This window comes from Dryobates pubescens, chromosome 27, assembly GCF_014839835.1.
Source record: "Dryobates pubescens isolate bDryPub1 chromosome 27, bDryPub1.pri, whole genome shotgun sequence".
NCBI classification, from domain to species: domain Eukaryota; kingdom Metazoa; phylum Chordata; class Aves; order Piciformes; family Picidae; genus Dryobates; species Dryobates pubescens.
Window position 1 is genome coordinate 62923 of NC_071638.1, and position 16441 is coordinate 79363.

A 16441-nucleotide genomic window follows, 5' to 3' on the forward strand; every position below is an offset into this window, starting at 1 on the left:
TAGCCAGAGGTGAGGATGCTTCCCCAGAGATACACTATTGATAGGGAGATGGAATGACTTATCTGAAATCATTACTTTATCTTTCCAGTAAGTTGTGTCCTGATTTAGTAATATATTCCATTTGTGGATCACACTGTCTCCGGTGAGTCTGCATTACAACAGCAGTGCAAACAAATTAAACAAATTCTTGATATGCTTTTATCAAAGATCTGTCCCTGGTGTCCTTTGATTTACTTCTTGAGATCTCCTCTGGCATGAACTGGATGGAAGCAGTATTTTCTCCCCTTCAAAACTGAGCTAGCTCAAGTACCTCTGAGAATATATAAGCTCTGCCTTCAGAGCTGGCTTCAGGCATTCAGGAGATTGACTGTCCTCCCTTTAATATATAACAGGCTGAAGATAGCTGTATGTCTTCATTTCAGTGAAATTGCTTTTTATTCTGCATTTCCTTGGCCTCCATAAGGTGGTGCTCTGTATGTCCTAAACCAATATCAAAATGAAAAAAAACCTTGTTGTCTTTTCTTGCTGTTTGGCAAAGGGAGTTACAGAGGTAGATGCTCTCCTTGCTTTTCACCACCTGCCCCTCACTGGTGAGGACCAAAATTATTGACAGATCCCATTTGCCAGCAGGGACAGATTTTTACATCTTGCAATTTTGTAATTGCATCACAGACATCAGGGATGAGAACAACCTAGTAATTACCCTTCCCACCGCTCCAAGCCTATTGAAGATGGTTCTGTACAGCAGGAGGTGTGGTTTCCAGTGCATGTTTTGATACAAAAAAATAAATAAATCTGTAATAGGAAAAGAAGTGATTCCGTGGGCACCAGTAGAGTCTTGTTTGCTTGTTTGCTTGGTTTGGTTTGTTTCTAATCTTTTAGGAAACTATTTTTTGCCAAAAATGCCATGATTAAGAAGATGAGCACTTGAAGTTCAACCTCAACATGAGGAGGAACTTCTTCACTGTGAGGGTCACAGAGCAGGCTGCCCAGAAAGGTTGTGGAGTCTCCTTCTCTGGAGACTTTCAAGACCCATCTGGACATGTTCCTGTGAGACCTGTGCTAGATTCTGCAGTACTGCTCTGGCAGAACCGTTTGGACTCAATGATCATTGGAGGTCCCTTCCATCCTGTGATCCTGTGAGGTATCCTGGTGCTAGCATTATTGTCAACAGAACTACAAAAGGGTGTTTATATATTAAGAGTTATATATTGAGAAAAAAGAAAATGCTCTTGAACATGAGTGTATTGGATGACTGGGAAATTCAAAACAGCTGCTCATCAGCAAGACAGGCAAACCCAGATGTGCAACAGCATCAGCCACTTCTAGCTTAGCTCATGTACAATCACTTGTGAGGTTCATACATTGCCAGGTTGCAATATGCTACTGGTTTGCTTAGGCTTCTGCGTGTTAAATTCTCAGCCATTAGGTTTAGCCAGCCCTAATGAAGGACTGCTGCTCGGCTCTGTGAAGGAAGGAAAGCTTGAGGTTGGCTGAGCTTTTCAATGTCTTTGATACAAACCCTACAATTTTCATGAAAGGAATTTGGATAGTCTCTGAGCAAGGGAGGCACTGGTATTCCACTGGGCAGATTTTGCTTTCCCAGCTCTCCCATGGACTTTTAGGAGTAAGTCTGTGGCCCTCAGCCAGTAAAGCACTTAAATGGGAGCTCTCAGTCCATGAATCTCCTGCTGATGAAGGAAGCAATGTACTTTGCTGGGCTGGGTCCAGTGTCGCTCTCACGTCCTCTATTTGCATAAAGCTCTGTCATGTCCTGTGAAGCAAAATTAAGATGCTGGATAGACACTGCCTGGGACTGCACTCTTTGCTTGAGTTATAACCACACTTTCAAAAAGGAATAGAATAGAATAGAATAGAATAGAATAGAATAGAATAGAATAGAATAGACCAGGTTGGAAGAGACCTTCAAGATCATCATATCCAACCTATCATCCAACACCACCTAATCAACTAAACCATGCAACCAAGCATCCTATCAAGTCTCCTCCTGAACACCTCCAATGATGGTGACTCCACCACCTCCCCAGGCAGCACATTCCAATGGGCAATCACTCTCTCTGTGGAGAACTTCCTCCTAACCTCCAGCCTAAACCTCCCCTGGTGCAGCCTGAGACTGTGTCCTCCTGTTCTCTTGCTGGCTGCCTGGGAGAAGAGACCAACCTCTGCCTGGCTACAACCTCCCTTCAGGTAGTTGTAGAGAGCAATAAGGTCACCCCTGAGTCTCTTCTTCTCCAGGCTAAGCAACTCCAGCTCCCTCAGCCTCTCCTCACAGGACTGTGTTCCAAACCCCTCACCAACTCCGTTGCCCTTCTCTGGACTTGTTCCAGCAAGTCAACCTCCTTCCTAAACTGAGGGGCCCAGAACTGGACACAGCACTCAAGGTGTGGCCTAACCAGTGCAGTGTACAGGGGCAGAATGACCTCCCTGCTCCTGCTGGCCACACTGTTCCTGATGCAGGCCAGGATGCCATGTCCAGACTGAAGGTCTTGCAGAGATGACAGAGACCAGCATAAGTATCAGTGCTGGTGAACCCTAAATGTTGCAGAATAATAAAAGCATTTAATCTTTCTTTTCTTTGTGTGAAGTGAATTTCCTTGTTCTCTGGCTAGGGCCAAAGCATGGCACAACTCCTACCTGCCTCCCTGCTGTGCAAAGGCACATCCAGGGGTTTCCATTCCTTGTACTCAGCTCTGATGAGGATACACCTTGAGTATTGTGCTCAGTTTTGGGCAAGAGAGATGTGGAGATGCAAGAGCAAGTGCAGAGTGGGGCAACAAAGCAGGTGAAGAATAAGTCGTACAAAGAGCAACTGAAGGAGCCGGGGCTGTTTAGTTTGGAGAAGAGGAGGCTGAGGGGAGACCTCATTGCTCTCTGCAACTACCTGAAAGGACATTGTGGAGAAACTGGTGCTGGTATCTTCTCACAGGTGATTAGTGACAGAACAAGAGGGAATGGCCTTGAGCTGTGACTGGGTACGTTTAGACTGGACATTAGGAAGAAGTTTTTCACAGCAAGAGCGGACAGATGTTGGAATAGGCTGCCCAGGGAGATGATTAAGTCACCAACCCTAGATTTCTTTAAGGGTCATTTGGATGTGGTGCTTGGGGATATGGTTTAGGGGTGAACCTTGTAGAGTAGGGTTCTGGGTTGGACTTGGTGATCCTGAGGGTCTTTTCCAACCTGAATGTTTCTGTGATTCTGATGAGGGCATGCCCAGCTCTGTGATGCAAGAGAATATCTAAGCACAGGAAACAAAGGAAAACAAACATCAGGCAAGTGAATCGGACAGTGATAATTTCCCAGAGCACTGCCTTTTGCTTAATGGTGCTCTCGGGCAGATGAACGGCTGGCAGTAGCTGTGTTGACAGATTCATGACCACCCAGAGTCACTGAGGAGCTGCCTGGGAAGTGCAGAGGGTGCAATGATAAATCCCAAGGCACATGTTCCTGTTACTGAAAGACTGCTGAAATGAGCCACCTGGGAGACATGTTGGAAATAGTCTTCTAATCTGACACTGTCAGAGATGTATGTGGCTGGAAGGCTGAAGGAAATTGTTGAAGGCCATTTTGATCACTGCTAGCTATCTGTGAATAATTTGCTGAAGTTTTAACCTTCCTGTGAGGGGCAAAAAACTCATGCTGTAGGTCATGAGAAACCTTTTTCATGTCATTTGCTCAGAATTACATAACTGGAGAAGGTAACTGTTGCAGGACTTGTTCAAGGATAGATGCTCTCAGGCTCAATGAGGAAGCCAGCTGGGACAACAGAGTTTGCAGAGGAACACATGAGAGCATGATGCAGTGGGCCACAATGGCTGTCTCTGTGGACACCCATGGAGTTGGCTGAGTATGTAACATTGGCTTGTTCTTACACTAACAGGCAGGAGCAGTGTGTGGTGGATTTCACCCTTGTGTGTATGCATGCAAGAGGGAGATGGTGACATTCAACAGCATGCAGTGGTTCTTCAGGTCTCTTACCAGTGAATTTGTGTCCTGGCATCAGGCACTTTTATGTGTGCAATGTAGAATGATCACTACATTTTGTGGCTGATTCTGATAAGATCATTTAAAATAACAGAATTAAAAAAAACCACCAAGAACAAAACCAAAAAAACACAGCAGAAGAGAATTTTAGGAGGTCGTGCAGACCTCTCCTTGTCCCAAGATAAGCTAAGTGCACCAATGTCACTTGTGATGTGTTTGGATAATTTTTCCCTAAAGCTCTCCAACACTGGAAGCTCACAGCAGCTTTAAGGAACTGTTTTCTCTACCTCACTCTCCATGCTGCTAAAAAGGCAGTGGGAGTTTTGTTCCTCATATCTGATTTGAGTATTTCTGGAATGTAAAACATGGTTGCAGGTGCTGTGATCCATGAATGGGCACTGAAAACCAACAAACCCCACTCTCACTTATGGACTGCTCCCTCACACTCATTAAATAAGACAACTGAGTTGGAGACACCCCTGCCACACAGTGGGAAAACCAGGCTTGTTCCAGGGGCATTGGGCTGGCACAGAAATCAAAGATCAGTGTGAAACACCTAGATTGTACAAATGATTAGGCTGAAATGTTTCATGACCCAGTAGTTTTATGCCAGGTGTCTGAGAGATGGCTAATTGCAGAAACCCTGTAACTGGAGTCAGAGAATTGAAAGGAAGGAAGCAGCAACCAGGGGAATTAGCTCAGGGAATTCAGGGAATTTGAACTAAGAGTAATAATTTTGTGGCAGTTTTAGGCTGATGCCTAGGAAAATTTCCCACAGATTGAGTAGAAAGTGGTAGAATGTAAATAAATTTCCATTGGTTGTAAAGGGAAAATAATGATGAGGTGTAAATAATCCCTGATCTGATAACTAACATAACATGATAAGGTGTAAATAATCCCTGGTCTGATAAATAACATAAAGTTAGTTGTATAAACTAACTTTCTCTTTTCAGCCTCTTTGCTCCAGCTGATACTAGCTGGTTGCTTCTGCCAGCCTGCTGACCTTAGCTGCACTTCTTTGTCGTGGCTAATTAATAACAAGCTACTCTGCTTTTCTTTCTCTTTTACCTTGCACAGGGGGGAAGGGAGCGAAGAAGGGGAAGCTGTTGGTAACCCCTGGTTTTGTCTGGAGGGGTGGTGGTGGTAGTGTTCTTGTGTTGTTTATAAATTGCAAATACATGTAAATATTGAATATTTTGTACACATTCATTGCATTCCATATGTCTAGATTTTGGTGTGTTTGTAGATATAGCTTCATTTGTTTTCCAACTGAGCTGGTCTGGCAAATTTTATTTTAGGGGTATTTTCTCCATACTAGTTAGGGGGTAATTTTCAACCCACCACAAATTTATATGAAGAAAATGGGAGTAAAAATGCTTAATCAGACACTTTGGGAAGACAGACTATTTCTTGTCCAAGTGGCACACAACAAGACTCAAAAGGCAAATTCAGGATCCTCAAGTGGTGCTCAAGACAGATCTGTGCGGGTAGGTGTTAGCTGTTGTTTTGTTTTGCTGTGCAGGATGATGGACTGTGGGAGGAGGTGGGAGGTTGTGGTGCGGCCCTGCTCTGTGTGTGTGACATGGCTCCAGCTTCCCTAAGGAGGCACATTTCTTGATAAGTGAAGGGGCTGAGCTGTAGAAGCACATCAAAATCTTGGCAGGTGGGAACAGAGATCTATAGCGCTCCTGCCTCAGGGCCTTGGTTAAGTTTCAGAGGCTGTGACTGCTGGCAGGGGCTCACCAAGGAGAAGGAAGCAGAGAAATCACACACCTGTTATAGACTCCCTTTCTTTTCTGCGACACATCCCCAGCACTAACTGTATTTCAAAATACAGCTTGCAGGCTTCTTTTGCAATGATTTAAAAAGATAATCTTACCTCTGTAGAGACTTTAGGTTTCCAGCCCTATTTTGTCCTAACTTTGAGTCCACCATTGATGTTAATTAGGAGTTCCTTAGCCTCATTATCCTGGTGTTCTCCTTTGTTAAAGAAAACAGTGAGTGTGACCCTGCTTGCTAGGTGGATTTTCTCAGTTCTGACAACCTAATCATTAATGTCTTAGGAACACAGGCAGGGATCTTACAGGGAAAACTTGAGAAGAGCTATAACAGCATCATATAGACAGCTGTCAGGGTCAGCTGGCATAGCTCCAGTAAGTTATAAGTAGATGTCGTTCTAATAAGCCATCCTGTTCTCACACAGCCCATGCTGTAAGTCCGCATGCATTTCATGTATTGGGTGCAACGGAGTGAAGTAATACTTTTGTTGCATGATAAGGAGATACAACAAATGGCTACCTCTGTAGCTAAGCTGCAATTGGAGAACTGGGTATACTGAAAGTAATAACCAGCATTTGATAATATCCATTTTATTATCTAGAAAAGTGGAATAGTGACCAGTGCACTGACCTCCAGTGATCTGGTTTCAAATAATAGCTGACAGCATAGTGAAAGTTGTGTTGGTGGCTTCACTCTACTCCTCACTCACAGAGTCGTAAAATTGCAGAATCATTGACAACTGTAAATAGGAAGGGACTTCTGGTGTGAAAAACCTGGAGTTTTTTAAGGCCAGGCTGGATGTGGCTCTGAGCAACCTGATGTAATGTGAGGTGTCCCTGCCCATGGCAGGGGGGTTGGAACTAGATGATCCTTGAGGTCTCTTCCAACCCTGACAATTCCATGATTCTATGTATTCAAGTTCCCTGCTCAAAGCAGATGCAATCAGAGCAGGTTGCTCAGGGTAATATCCAGTCAAGTTCTGAGTATCTCCAAAGATGAAGATGACATTACCTTGCTGGGCAACCTGGTCAATATTTGACCATTGTCATGACAAATAAACCACACAGGGTGTTTAAAATACGAGTAGCATTCCTAGGGCAACAGAAACCCAGGTGGAGAATAACAGTTCTGTGTTTCAATACCAGGAAGCACCAGAAGACCCGTGTGGGTCAGCCTGCTTCAGGACGCTGTGACTGGTCTCACCTTCATAAGCATTACTCACACTGAGACTAACAGACCTCTATAAACGCAGGAGAATGGTGAATTTGCCCACAGTAATTTTTTTTTTTTTAACAGAGTGCTGTGAAAACAACATTTTAAATTCCAGTGTGTCATTTGGCACACAAAGCAGGAGTCTGACAACAGAGGAGTTGCTATGGAGCACTGATGTTGCAAAGGCACAGATGTAGGTAGCAGAGCCGTACACAGCAGCCAGCCGCAGCAGCACCAGGCTTCTAGAAAAGGCAAAGCGGGAGCTGCTGCTTCCCACTGGCAAGCACAACAAAAAGTATTGATGTTGTTTCTGACCATTTCAATCACACACTTCAACTTTTTCTGCAGTTAGCTATATCCAGTGGGGACCCCATCCTTGTAGGTACTTCTGAGTGTTACTTAAGAATAAGCATATATACGCTGCAGATTTGCCACTAGCAGCCGCCACAAGCTATGGAAGAAGGCAGATTATTAAGAATACACAAACTCAAAGCTGGGACTATAAATGCTGGCCAATACGCTTAGATGTTGCTGAACATGCTGCCTAACATCAGAAACATGAGACAACAGCAGAAAGCCATGCAATGTATTTTGGCAGAAGCACGCAAACACTTTGTAGCTTGTCCCCTGGATGCCATGCTTGCACTCACATTATTGTGTCATACTACCTTAACTTGTTTTAAGCATTTCCATCATCTGTGAGGTAGGAAGGGAAAAACAGAAGAGTTAAGATATAATCAAATGAGATCTTGCACATTGTAATATAATTTGTAAATAATCTCATGTGTGAATGGTTGAGACTTCTGCCTCAACTTATCTAGGCATGGAAATATAGAAAAGCCAGGTGAGTGAATTAATGGGTTTCTGAGGAGCTAGATGAAAAACAAAATACGATGAACAGAGGAGAAATAGTGAAAGAACATTAAAACAAAACAAACCAAACCCCAAGCTAACCAACCAAAAAAAACACAACACATAAAAAGCGAAGAATTTTTGTGCCTTACTGCATTTTCTTTTTCTGTCATCAAAACATCAGCAATACCTTTTGCTCAGTAGGCAATTTTAAACACCAGGTTACTATGTCTGCTTTAAAAATACTGGAATAAAGATGCAAAATTAATGAACAAGCTAGAACAAATCTGAACAAGGAATTTGATCAAAGTGTGTCAGTTATCATCTCAGCATGTACAGATCTGCAGAGGTCTTTCTTCTAGATGAGAAATTACAGTAATAAAATAAAAATAATATATCTAGACTATGTTGATACATTGCTCATGGTTTTTTATTATATTTCCAAACTCATAGGTAACATTTGAAAGATATCAAATCTTCCTCCTCATGGCTTAGATTTTTAGATCTGCCACGCATTGTGCTTTTAATGCTGCACCCACAAGAGATCTTGAACCTGTGAGGACTGAGAAAGCCAGGGAAACCTAAAAATATTTTGAATCTCAAATGTTTGTATCTGCAGTCATCTACCCCTTTCATTTATTGTGAATTTACAGTACTTTGCCTAATTGTATACAACTTCTAGGTCTGCTGAGGACAGATACTAAAAGTCAGTCACAAGATGAAGGATTTGTATCAAGGAAAAATGTGTCCTTGCATATCTACATTGTGCCACTGAACAACTACAAATGTGCAACAAGTACAGAAGAAATAAAAGACTTTCCTGAGGGAGGAGTGGCAGAATAATCAGTTGGCCTAAACTTCTGCTATTCAAGAGGAGCCTTGTATTTGGTTTGGCTGAGCTGGAGTTAATTCTCCCCAGAGCACCTTTCCAGTGCTGTGTTTTGCGTGCTGTAACTGGGTGTTGATAACACAAGAGAGTTTTGGCCACTGCTGAACCCAGCACCTAGGCTGTTGTGATGGGTTGAGGCAGCCCCTTTCCCCACTACAGGCAGAGATAAACAACTCAAGACAAACAGATTGCAAAAGTGATGAAGGTTTAAATAGAAAGCAGTGAATGCTTACAGAAAGCCAAAAGTGCAGTGACAAAGAAAGATCCCAAAACAGACCCAGAGCCATCCCATCCCCACCTGAGGGTACACCCAAGACCCCCAAGGGCTCCTTCTTCCCCCCTCACTGCCAGGCTAGTCTCAGCTGGCCAGGTCTGAGACTGCCCATCCCCCTGTGGCCTTGGGCCTGGCCAGGCCCAAAGCCAGCAGACAACTCCCCCAGTTACTGGCTGACAGAGGAGGAAGAAAGAGGAAGTGCTAGACCCTGCACTGGATCTTATAGTGCTGCAAAGAATTGTGGCAAGAAATACCTAATTTCCTGTGTCCACCCCTCTGGGCTGGACTTCTGGACACAGGAAGTGAACACAGCGGGGGGCACCCAGCTTAAACTGCAACAGCTGTGCTTTTCCAACATTTCCCCACCCCAAAAGTACGCTGTGGGGGAAGATCTTGGGAGGCGACACAGGCAGACCCAAACTGACCATGGGAGTACTCCCTGCCATATGACATCAGCTCAGACATATAGACCAGGTGAAAGAAGGAGGTGTGGGGACATTCTTTGCTGGCATCTGTCCGCCGGAGTAATTGCTATGTGTGTCAGACCCTGCTTCCCAGGAGTGACCCAACACCATCTGCCGATGGGCAGTAGAGGATAACATCTCTGTTTGCTTTGGCTTTTGCACGTGGCCTTTGCGTGGCCTTTGCTTTTGCTTTGCATTATTGAAATTGCTTCTGTATTATCCTAAGCCTTTTGTTATATCTCCCCCTCTTCCCCATCTGTCTAAGAAGGGGAGTGATAGAGTGGCTTTGGTAGGTATTTGGTCCCCAGCTGGGGCCAAATCACCACAAGCTTCAAAGGAGATGATAAAATAGATTGAATCATAGAATCACAGAATTGTTAACATTGGAAGGGACAACCTCATGGATCATCTAGTTCCAACCCCCCTGCCACAGGCAGGGACCCCTCACACTAAATCAGGTTGCCCAGAGCAACATCCAGCCTGCCTTAAAAGCCTCCAGGGATGGGACTTTAAACTTAGGGCTTTAAACTAGATTTGAAGGGGGAAGGGGTTAATAGTCTCCTGCTGGCCTGTGACAGAGGGGCAGCTCAACAGAGGCAGAGGGATGGAGAGCCGGTAAGGGCTCTCAACTTGCTGCCCTGAGGCAAGTCACAAATGATGCACCAGGACATTCTGTGGAAACCAAGGGGAATTGGCACAAGAGGACAACAGGGCCAGCCCAGCTGAAGTGCCTCTATGCAAATGCACACAGCGTGGGCAACAAACAGGATGAATTAAGGGCCACTGTGCTGCTGGGATGCCATGACAGAGTGGCTCTTACTGAAACTTGTTGGGATGATTCCCATGACTGGAGTGTAGGGATAGATGGGTATAATAAGCTCTTTAGGAAGGATAGACAGGGAAGGAGAGGAGGAGGTGTTGCCCTCTATGTCAATAATGGAATGAAGCTGGAGGTGGGGAGATTCAGGCTGGATTTGAGGAGAAAGTTCTTCCCCATGAGAGTGGTGAAGCCCTGGAATGGGTTGTCCAGGGAGGTTGTTGGGGCACCGTCCCTGGAGGTGTTTAAGACCAGGCTGGCTGAGGCTCTGGCCAGCCTGATCTAGTGTGGGGTGTCCCTGCCCATGGCAGGGGGGTTGGAACTAGATGATCCTTGTGGTCCCTTCCAACCCTGACTGATACTATGATACTATGACTATCTTAAAGCAATCATTTCTTAACTGAGAATATCAACCAACAGTTCCACTATAGTTTGGAAACTGTTTAAAAAGGAATTTAAGAAATGTATGGTTGATTTGACATATAAATCACCAGAAAAACAAAATAGCCAAAATAATATCAGAGGTGTAGTTTCAATCTGGCTCTAATGCAGAGGAATTGTAAATCACAGGAGAGAACTTAGAAAGAGTAGCTGGAAATATCTAAATGCATTGATTAAATGATCAGCATGTCCCTGATGAAAATAAACAATATATCAACTTTTCTAAAGATGACAGGATCACAGGAGGTTAGGGGTTGGAAGGGACCTCAGGAGATCGAGTCCAACCCCCCTGCCAGAGCAGGACCAGAGAATCTAGCACAGGTCTCTCAGGAACACATCCAGATAGGTCTTGAAAGTCTCCAGAGAAGGAGACTCCACAGCCTCTCTGGGCAGCCTGCTCCAGGGCTCTGTGACCCTCACAGTGTGTAAGATTCACAGTAGGCAATAAGGAAAAAGCAAAAAAAAAAAAAGAAAAAGAAAAAAGGTAGTTGTATGTGTGTGTGAGTGTATTATATATACATATATATATAAAAAACAGAATTTGCTGGATTTCTCTCTTTCTTGGAAGCTGTGACTGTATACTGATACTGGATTGCCTCCATTGCCTTGTCTCCCACCATTGTTTAGGCAATGAAACCGAGCAGAGGTGCAGAAGGATGCCCATACTGGTTGAGTACAGAGATACAAAACACAGCAGTTGTCTTCTTTCTAAGGATGGAAAATGAAATGAGGTAAAATAACTTATTAAGAATGATGCTGACATAAACTTGTAGCAGCACCATTGTGCTTGGCTCCCTGCCTGCCTCTGGCACATCCCAGTTAAGTGGAACTGATGCCATTTCATGCAGATCAGATGTCAGTCATTACAGTTTAGCAGCATTCCACCAACTGGATACACTTGGGAAATACCCTAGTGTTGTAGTTTGAGCTGGGTGCCCCCCTGGTGCATTCACTTCCTGTGTCCAGAAGTCCAGCCCAGAGGGATGGACACAGGAAATTGTGTATTTCCTACCATAATTCTTTGCACCACTATAAGATCCAGTGCGGAGTCTGGCACTTCCTCTTTCCTTCCCTCTCCGAGACTTGGTAACTGGGGGAGAGATCTCCCGGCCATGGGCCTGATTGGGCCCAAGGCCACAGGGGGATGGGCAGTCTCAGGCCTGGCCAGCTGAGACTAGCCCAGCAGAGGGAGGGGGAAGAAGGAGCCCTGGGGGTTTTGGATGCACCCTCAGGTGGGGATGGGATCTTTCTTTGTCACTGCGCTTTGGGTTTTCTGTAACGTTCACTGCTTTCTATTTAAACTTTCATCACTTTTGCAATCCGTTTGTCTGAGTCGTTATTTCTGCCTGTGGTGGGGAGGGGATCTGCCCCAACCCATTACATTTTGGCGCACCAACGTGGGGCCAACTGCAGCTCGGATTGCAAAAGATGGAGAGTTTAAATTTAGTTCTGGGCGTCGGTTTGGGTTTGGAAAGTTGGGGCTCAGGTTTTGTGTTACCGGGGCAACTGTGTGAACTCCTGTGGACTGCAGAAGGATAGCTGGTGCGTGGCTGATGGCATGGAAGTCCCTCCTGTTGTTTGGGAACAGCGAGGGGTGGTTCTTTCTGTGACTTTCTGCCCAGGGTAGCTTAAGAATGCTCGAGTAGCCTAAGAAGGCGAGACCTGCCTTCTCCTCGTTCTCTGCGGAGCGGCAGGGAGCGGAGGAGGGGCAGCGGCAAGCAGAGCGTGGTCGGCCCGTGGCCGCTGCGGGGGGCGGACACCCGCGGCGAGCGGGCAAGCGACTGCTGGAGGTGACTCGGACTCTGCATCGCGGCAACAGAGACGGTGGGGGCCGGGCCTGGCCGCGTTCAAGTGGCGGCGGCGGCACCGCCCGAGCCGGGCTGCGTTCAGGCGGCGGCGGCGGCAGCTGTAAATCTTTCCCTGGTGTTTTCGGACGTGCTCCGAAAATGGCGCCGAGCACCTGGCTCCGCCTCCCTGCTTCTTCAGTGGGCTGTGGCGCAGCTCCTCCCCCTTCCGGGGGTGGAGGTTGTGCAGCCGGATGCTGTCCTGCCTCGGTACGCGAGCGCCCAGTGGGGGGTGCAGAGTGCCTCTGACATGCATCCGTGTAGCTTTGGTCCGCGTGAAAGCGGTTGGCTGCGGCACCCTGGATGGATTGAAAAAGGCAGTCGTGGAGCTAGATTGTTCCGACTGGCCTGCCCCAGGGGTGGAGAATTTGCCGCTGAATATGAGAGTAAAGGCTTAGCTGAGAAGTTGTGAGGTATTTCCAGGTGACCAGGATGTCCCAAGGAGTCCACAAGGAATTCATGCTGCAGGAGGACGACTGCGTCGCTGGGAGGTTCCATCACATGAGGAAGAACAACTGGAATGGACTGATGCTTGAGCCTGAATGAGAGACTGTTTGAGTGGACGCCCAGATGAAGATATGGACTTCGCCGGACATGTCATCAGAAGTTTTCTGATCTGATGATGTGTTTGGGTGCAAAGATTATGGTATGAAATACAGGGGTGGCATGTTGTAGTTTGAGCTGGGTGCCCCCCTGGTGCATTCACTTCCTGTGTCCAGAAGTCCAGCCCAGAGGGATGGACACAGGAAATTGTGTATTTCCTACCATAATTCTTTGCACCACTATAAGATCCAGTGCGGAGTCTGGCACTTCCTCTTTCCTTCCCTCTCCGAGACTTGGTAACTGGGGGAGAGATCTCCCGGCCATGGGCCTGATTGGGCCCAAGGCCACAGGGGGATGGGCAGTCTCAGGCCTGGCCAGCTGAGACTAGCCCGGCTGAGGGAGGGGGAAGAAGGAGCCCTGGGGGTTTTGGATGCACCCTCAGGTGGGGATGGGATCTTTCTTTGTCACTGCGCTTTGGGTTTTCTGTAACGTTCACTGCTTTCTATTTAAACTTTCATCACTTCTGCAATCCATTTGTCTGAGTCGTTATTTCTGCCTGTGGTGGGGAGGGGATCTGCCCCAACCCATTACACCTAGGTAAACAGAGACCTGATGAAGGCTTCTACGCTGACCATGCTGTCTGCCTTTCCCCAGACACATGAGCTTTCCCTAGGATTGCCCAAGGGTGTCCCTGTCTGTCCAAGGCCCCTGGAGCACTGTTGGTGGTTTAGGCTGTGTGTTGGCCGAGATGCCACTGCGCAGGCCACACCTGGGAGGTCCCAAGGGGTGGGCCCAGCCCAGGGGGTGGTCACAGAGAACCAGGTATTCTATTCCCATAATGCCCTGCTCCCCTATAAAAAGTCCATGCGGGGTCTTCACTTCCTCTTTCGTCCCCTGCTGCTGCCTGGGTAACATGGCTGAGCTGCCTCCCTTGGGCCTCCCAGGCCCAAGGCTGGGTTGGGGGGCAGGGAGGAAAGAGCCCTGGGGGGTCTGGGTGTACCCCCAGGTGGGGATGGGATGTTCTTGGGTATGTTCTGGGATCTCTCTCTTTGTCATGGTGCTTGTGGGTCTCTGTAAAACTTTCATTGTTGTTTGTTATTGTTTTCCTTTTTAAACCTTCCATCACCTTTGCAATCCGTTTGCCTGAGTCGTTATTTCTGCCTGTGGTGGGGAGGGGATCTGCCCCAACCCATTACAGGCACATTGACCATGCAGCTGCTAAGGGACGTGAGACATGCAGTTCCACCCCTGGGATGCTGTGGAGAAGACCCAGGGGAACTTGAGCATTTATTGCCTGGACCATGGGCTTGGTTTAGGCTTGCTATCCCCACAGAGACGAAGGCTTAGTAATCACCCAATAAGCATAAACCATACGTAAGTAGAACCAGTCTCATCACTCAAGTCTCCTGGAAGACTTGCACAATTTTATTGTCCTAGGCAACATCTCCTCTCTGCAGGAGTCTCTCCTGCCACCCACTTAATAGAATAGAATAGAATAGAATAGAATAGAATAGAATAGAATAGAATAGAATAGAATAGACCAGATTGGAAGAGACCTTCAAGATCATCGTATCTAACCCATCAACCAATCCAACACCACCTAAACAACTAACCCATGGCACCAAGCACCCCATCAAGCCTCCTCCTGAACACCTCCAGTGATGGTGACTCCACCACCTCCCCAGGCAGCCCATTCCAATGGGCAATCACTCTCTCTGTACAGAACTTCTTCCTAACGTCCAACCTAAACCTCCATTGGTGCAGCCTGAGACTGTGTCCTCTTGTTCTGGTGCTGGCTGCCTGGGAGAAGAGACCATCATCCATCTGTCTACAACCTCCCTTCAGGTAGTTGTAGAGAGTGATAAGGTCACCCCTGAGCCTCCTCTTCTCCAGGCTAAGCAACCCCAGCTCCCTCAGCCTCTCCTCACAGGGCTGTGTTCCAAACCCCTCACCAACTTTGTTGCCCTGCTCTGGACAAGCTCCAGCAAGTCAACCTCCTTCCTAAACTGAGGGGCCCAGAACTGGACACAGGACTCAAGGTGTGGCCTAACCAGTGCAGTGTACAGGGGCAGAATGACCTCCCTGCTCCTGCTGGCCACACTGCTCTTAATGTAGGCCAGGATGGCATTGGCCCTCTTGGCTGCCTGGGCACACTGCAGGCTCATGTTCAGCCTACCATCAACCACTACCCCCAGGTCCCTCTCCACCTTGCTGCTCTCCAGCCACTCTGACCCCAGCCTGTAGCTCTGCATGGGGTTGTTGTGGCCAATGTGCAGAACCCGGCACTTGAATGTGTTCAATCTCATGCCCTTGGACTCTGCCCATCTGCCCAGCCTGTCCAGGTCCCTCTGCAGAGCCTCTCTGCCCTCCAGCAGATCAACTCCTGCCCCCAGCTTGGTGTTGTCTGCAAATTTACTGATGATGGACTCAATGCCCTCATCCAGATCATCAATAAAGATGTTAAAGAGCATGGGGCCCAGCACTGATCCCTGGGGCACAGCGCTAGTGCCTGGGTCCCAGCTGGCTGTGGCACCATTCACCACCACTCTCTGGACTCGGCCCTCCAGCCAGTTCCTAACCCAATGCAGTGTGCTCCCATCCAAGCCATGGGCTGACATCTTGGCCAGGAGTTTGCTGTGGGGGAGAGTGTCAAAGGCCTTGCTGAGGTCCAGGTAGACCACATTCACAGCCTGCCCCGCATCCACCAGGCGGGTCACCGGGTCATAGAAGGAGATCAGGTTGGTCAGGCAGGACCTGCCCTTCCTAAATCCATGCTGGCTGGGCCTGATCCCTTGGCCATCCTCTAAGTGTTGTGTGATTGCACTCAGGATGACCTGTTTCATAATCTTGCCTGGCACTGAGGTCAGGCTGACAGGCCTGTAATTCCCTGGCTCATCCAACCAGCCCTTCTTGTGGATGGGCACCATGCTGGCCAGCTTCCAGTCTTCCAGGACCTCTCCAGTGAGCCAGGACTGCTGGAAAATGGATAGTGGCTTGGCCAGCTCATCTGCCAGCTCTCTCAGCACCCTAGGATGGATCCCATCTGGTCCCATGGACTTGTGGGGATCCAAGCTGCTGAGGAGAGTTCCAATAACCTGCTCATGGAACACAGGGAAACTATGCAGCTCCCTGGCTCCTTCTGCCAGCTCTGCAGGCCAGCTGTCTGGAAGATGTTCTGTCCTGCTAGTAAATATTGAGGCAAAGAAGGTGTTAAGTACCTCTGCTTTTTCTTCATCTTTTGATACAACACTTCCCTCCATGTCAACCAAGGAGTGGAGGTTGTCCTTGCCCTTTTTCTTGCTATTAATATATTTATAGAAG

The 16441-nt window shown here is 47.3% G+C and overlaps 1 protein-coding gene across 2 annotated transcripts in view; it reads right to left on the reverse strand.

The window, feature by feature from the left end:
* LHFPL3 (LHFPL tetraspan subfamily member 3) overlaps window positions 1–16441 on the reverse strand; it is a 292431-nt gene that overhangs the window by 37095 nt on the left and 238895 nt on the right. Inside the window, exon 3 of one of the 2 annotated variants that reach the window (XM_054173904.1) lies at window positions 7665–7692. The exons of the other annotated variant lie outside the window; for it this stretch is intronic. Coding sequence (XP_054029879.1) covers window positions 7676–7692 — 17 coding nt within the window. The 3' untranslated portion in view covers window positions 7665–7675. The remainder of the gene's footprint in view (window positions 1–7664; window positions 7693–16441) is intronic. 2 annotated transcript variants of the gene reach the window in all.